The 5,923-nt window shown below is 43.4% G+C and overlaps 1 protein-coding gene across 6 annotated transcripts in view; it reads right to left on the bottom strand.

Annotated features, from left to right (window-relative positions):
* Nucleotides 1–5,923, bottom strand: part of LOC109912528 (nesprin-1-like) — a 194,567-nt gene that overhangs the window by 129,271 nt on the left and 59,373 nt on the right. For all 6 annotated transcript variants that reach the window (XM_048600820.1, XM_048600819.1, XM_048600821.1 and 3 more), the window contains 2 exons: nt 5,295–5,468; nt 1,108–1,239 (listed from right to left, as the gene is read on the bottom strand). In XM_048600820.1, coding sequence (XP_048456777.1) covers nt 1,108–1,239; nt 5,295–5,468 — 306 coding nt within the window. The remainder of the gene's footprint in view (nt 1–1,107; nt 1,240–5,294; nt 5,469–5,923) is intronic.

Here is a 5,923-nt window from a genome sequence, read left to right as displayed (position 1 = left end):
CCACCTCAGTCAGCCTGCCTCCTTTCCCTACTTGGATGCCCGCACCCACCTCAGTCAGCCTGCCTCCTTCCCCTAGATGGACGCCCACTTTTGAGCTGTGCCCAAGACAGTCCAGCCTCCCTTCCTTTGTCATCTTCTGTACCACGTGCAACTTTGAACATTGCAACCCGATCTCAATTGTTACACAGCGCAGACAAACGTACCCTGAGCATGAGAAAGCAGCATCTATCTGCCCCAAAATCCATGGCTACTTTACCTGCAGCGCACCACTTCGATACCCAGTTGCGACTCTGAACGCATGGACTGCTCAATTGGCCAAACAAACAGGTCAGGGCATTGGGCAGGCTGGCTGCAGGTACAGTTTCATGTGGGAAAATACAGTTTTTAAAAAAAGGCACTGAACGGGTGTGGATGAAAGAGAGATGACTAAGATTCAAATCCATAATCCACAAAATAGGTTACACACAATGACACTATGTGCAGTTTTGATCCCTGGTAAGGGAAGAACATGGAAGCCATTGAGAGATTACAGTGTTGTGTTAACAGGATGATAGCAGGGACAAGGCTTGAGATAACGGACCTTGCAAGCAAAGTACAGCACCAGATCCGTCCCATCTCTTCAAACATAATCTTCATCAGACCTTCCAACACTCTTCCAATGACATGTCCATTTTGAAGGTATCAGAATGAGGAAAAAAACTCATTAAGAAATTTGAAGACCAGAGTTTAGGAGACTAAGAGTGATCCAATCAAAACTTTAAAAGATTTAGCTGAGAAAACGATTTCCTTTAGTGGGCGAATTAAGAACATGGGGGTATGCTCTTAAAGTTAGGGCTAGACCATTTCGGAGTGACGTTAGACATGACGAAAGGAAATCTAGAGTTTTGATCCTAAGGGACTGGATACTCAAGGTCTACTGGAGCTTTCAAGATTGGAATTGTTGGGTTACCACACCTGGGTATCAGGGGGCACCTGGGCAAAAGCTCATAAATGGATCTGAAGAGTTAATAAGCCACGATCGAACAGAATGGTGGAGCAAGCCGTTCGAGTTGAATGGCTTCTGCCTGTTCCTGTTGTTAAGGAACAGTGACTGAAACACAAACTGACCTGATAGAGAGCAATCCGTTCGGTGAGCCGTTCTTCAGATTCCTCCACCAGACCAGCACCGGGAATGCTGCTCTCCACCCCTTCCAGCTGTCTGTACAGGGCCTCGTAATCCCTCGCCAGGTTAGTCCAGGTCTAAAGGGGGAGAGACAGCAGAATACCTCAGACACCATTGCTCCAAAGGCTATAGATCACCGAGAATCTTTAACAAAAAAACTGTCAAAAATCCAGGGGAGGAGTTTATTCTACTGGTTTTCCATGAGGTTTGGGACCTCTCCTTCCTCACCGACTCATTCCCATAAATGAAGCACATGCAAACTGGAATGTGTACTTTGTTAGTCTAACATTCATTAACCACAGCAAGGCATAGAAATCAAAACAGATTACCCTTACTCTATACAGTCAGGACTGGGATGGAATACTCCCCGCTTGTCTGGATGAATGCAGCCCCAACAACACTCAAGTAGCTTGACACCATTTAGGACAAAGCAAGCCACTTGACTGGCATCACATCCACAAGCATCCACTCCCTCCAACATTAACACTGAGTAGCAGCAGTGTGTGCCATTTACAAGTTGCACTGCGGGTGGTCATCAATGCACATTAGACAGCACATTCCAAACCCATGACCACTACCATCCAAATGGATAACAATGGGAACACCACCACCTTCAAGTTCTCCTCCAAGTCACTCACCATCCTGACTTGGAAATAGTCAGTTTCGATAGGTCAGAATCCTGGAATTCCCTCCCTAAGGGCATTGTGGGACTACCGCAGCACATAGACAGCAGCGGTTCAAGAAGGCAGCTCACCACCACCTTCTCAAGGGCAACTAGGGACGGGCAATAAATGCTGGCCCAGCCAAAGACACCCAGGGCCAACGAGTAAATTTTAACATATACCTTCTACAGAAATGTATCAGATGTCACCCTGAGTTTCTCTTCTCGTATGCAGATTGAGTATGTACCCAAAGTGTGACACAGGCTCTCGACTAACAGAGAATTTACTAATTAAATCAGGTGCTGGAATAAAATAAGAGAGAATTCTGTATTCACAGCACCAGTTAGTATTCTTTCTGAGGTGTAATGAAGACGAAGGGCACCTGGGTAGCAACAAAGCAGTTCTCCCACCCCACGACTCCCTATATGGGGCTTTCCACATGCTATCAAAAGGGCAATGAAACAGGAAACTCAAGCAAACCTCACCATGAACAGGCAATGCAGACATTCACTTCAATATTCTCCTTAATGCATAATAAAAAGACATCACTTGCTCTCTTTTTCCACATGGACCTTAAAACCAAAGGCCATTTCTTACACTGTGCAGCACTTCTGTAATCAGTCCAACTTATCTACTGGCCAACACACACTTTCTAATGGTCGAACAGCGAGCATTGACAAACTCCACGTTCCTTTTAAGTTGAGGGATTTTAAAAAAATAACAAAAGGGTGCATTTCTCTATCAAAAATGCGGGCAGTTCCTGATTGTAACATACAATACTTAAGCACATAATATGAATTTTGGAGACCTTTTAATCTAATTGAGTAAATTATTTTACTGTGGGGAAAGAAATGGAGGCTAGAGAGAACTCAAGGAAATAAATATTGATGTTTTGAAAACAGTCACGTTACAGAAGAGGAAGCGCAGGAGGTCTTAGAAAACAAACATGGATAAATCTCCAGGACCTGATCAAGTGTATCCCAGAACGTTGTGGGAAGTTGGGGAAGAAATTACAAGGCCCACAGAAGAAATATTTGTGTCATCTTTAACTACGGGTGAGGTGCCAGAGGACTAGAGGGTGGCTAATGTTGTGCCTTTATTTAAGAAAGGCTGTTAGGAGAAACCTGGGAACTATAGACCTGTGGGCCTGACATCGGTAGTGGTTAAGTTGTTGGAAATGATTCCGAAAGATAGGATTTACATTGAGAGGCAAGGACCGATTAGGGTAGTCAGCACGGCTTCATGTCTCACAAACTTGATTTGAGTTTTTTCAGGAAGTAACCATAAGGATAGTTGAGGGCAGAGCAGTATATGTTGTTTACTTGGACTTTAGTAAAGCCTTTGATAAGGTTCTGCATGGTAGACTAATTAGTAAAATTAGGTCACATGGGATTCAGGTGAGTTTGCCAATTGGATACAAAATTGGCTTAATGGCAGGAGACAGTGTGGTGGCTGACGGTTGTTTTTCAGACTGGAGGCCCATGACAAGCAGTGTTCTGCAGGGATCAGTGCTGTTTATTTATTTGTCATTTATATGAAATGATTTAGGTAAGAATATAAGAGGCATGGTTAGTAGGTTTACGGATGACACCAAAATTGGTGGTATAGTGACCAGTGAAGAAGTTTATCTAATATTACACAGCGATCTTGATCGATTGGGTCAATGAGCTGAGGGGTGGCAGGAGGGAGTTTAACTTGGATAAATGTTAGGTATTGCATTTTGTTAAAACAAACGAGGGCAGAACTTATACAATTAACGGTAGAGCCCTGGGCAGTGTTGTGGGATAGAGAGACATGCGGTTCAGATACACAATTCTTTGAAGTTTGTGCCACAAGTAGACAGGGTGATTAAGAAGGCATTTCGCACACTTGCCTTCATTGCTCAGACCTTCAAGTACAGGAGTTGGGATGTCATATTGAGGTTGCACAGGATATTGGTGAGGCGTCTTCTGATGAAGTGCAGTTCTGGTTCCCCTATTACAGGAAGGATATTATTAAACTGGTTTAGAAATCACACAACACTAGGCTATAGTCCAACAGGTTTATTTGAAATCACAAGCTTTTTGAGCACTGCCCCTTCACCTTTACAAAGGGGCTGCACTCTAAAAGCTCGTGATTTCAAATAAACCTGTTGGACTATAGCCTGCTGTTGTGTGATTTCTAATGTTATCCAGCCCAGTCCAAACACCGGCACCTCCACCTCACTATTAAACTGTAGAGGGTTCAGAAAAAATTTACTTGTTATGTTGCCAGGAAGGTTTGAGTTATAAAAATAGGCTAAAAAGGCTGGCACTTTCTTCACTGGAACATAGAAGGTTGAAAAGTAACCTTTGCAGAAGTTGATAAAATCATGAGGGACATAGATAAGGTGAATGTCAGGTGTTTTTTTCCCTAAGGTGAGAGAGTTTAAAACTAAGGGGCATATTTTTAAAGTGAGAGGAGGAAGTTTTACAAAGGACATGAGGGATGACTTTTTTTTTTTTACACAGAGTGACAAGAGTGTGGAACGAACTGCCAGAGGAACTGGTGCATGTGGGTACAGTTCCAACATTTAAAAGACATTTGGGTAAGGACATGAATGGGAAAGGTTTGGAGGGATATGGGCCAAATGCAGGCAGATAGCACTAGTTTAGTTTGGGAACATAGTCAGCATGGACTAGTTGGACCGAAGGGTCTGTTTCCACGCTATATGACTCTATAACTCAATATATCCCAAACATTTACACTTAGCTCACCAAAGACAGTGACCCTGTTCTCACAGCTCACATTTGGTCTTTTGCGATATTTCCTGTGTGATCCTGCTTTATTCAATGTTGATATTATGTTAATTGTATTGTTAGAGTTAAGGATAAACTGGTGGGAGGACATGAAGTAAGCACATAAGCTGGGACACTGAGATAATGATTAGTAGGAGGCAGCTACGTGCAAAGCCGCATTTTGTGAATAGATCTATTATCGAGGAAAAGTACTATATTTGCTTCCCAATCGATCCTGTGCCATTTCTAAATTCAGTACAGAGGAAATCCAGGAAGAACCTGACAGTGCAGAAGTTATGCCAAACAACACCGTGATACAATATATGTAACAATTGAGTTGGAAAAAGTTCCAAATAGTCAGGACTGACAGCAGGAAGGTTTATCAAATCAGATCCCAGGCTAGAATATCTTCTCTGTAATTCTGGTAAGATTTCAATAGAAATACAAATATTCACTTACCCCGGAATAATCAGACAAATCAGCTTTGGGTCATTTTTCTGTCATGTTAGGAATTACTTTCCCGATAATGTTTTAGTTTATTGTATGATCGTCATTAACTGAGATGACTTCACTTGCGATTTCTCCTGATTCTGAAAATTATCTTGGAGACCAATATTTGGGACGGTAGAGTATTCCTGCAGTAACCTTTAGAGGAGTTGCACAGCAAATCACAGCAAGCTGCCGTCACTTCGGAATCCACATCAAACAGCTTACCTCAAAAATGCTTTCTAATTCCACACCTCTCCTGTGAGCCTCCTGCAGTAAAGCTGAGGACTTGCTCATCAGTTCCTGCTGGGAGCTGCTTTCTTTCTTCTGGATACAGGAACTTACTTTTTTACAAAGCGTTTCCGTGAGGATTTTGTGAGATTCCAGGCCTTGGAAAAATTCCTGTAACAAAGTGCAGGGACACGATCAACTTTGAAAACAATCCATTGATTAATCACGGGGGAGGGTTCCGGGGGAGACTTCCCTGCAGCCAGAGAACTTTACAACCAGCAAGAATCGAGCACTTTTTCCACACCACAGAGAAGGAATAGACAGGAAGTGTGTTCAACAAGGCAGGGTGACTAGAGGAGGAAGAGAACGAATGAAGCAGAGAGGTTTTCCTTTCCTCATTCTTCTCTTTTGTTAATTTTTTTTTAAAGTTTTTGATTTAAACTTACCTTGTGGACAGAACATCAGCGAGTGTTGCAGCTGAGGACCCACAGTGGAGCGGGACGGTCAGTGTGTTGGGGGACCAGAGTGGGACGGTCAGCGTGTTGGGGGCCCAGAGAGGGACTGTCAGCGTGTCGGGGGCCCAGAGAGGGACGGTCAGCGTGTCGGGGGCCCAGAGAGGGACAGTC

This window comes from Rhincodon typus, chromosome 9, assembly GCF_021869965.1.
Source record: "Rhincodon typus isolate 14 chromosome 9, sRhiTyp1.1, whole genome shotgun sequence".
Classification (NCBI taxonomy): domain Eukaryota; kingdom Metazoa; phylum Chordata; class Chondrichthyes; order Orectolobiformes; family Rhincodontidae; genus Rhincodon; species Rhincodon typus.
This window is presented reverse-complemented; position numbering and strand designations above follow the sequence as displayed.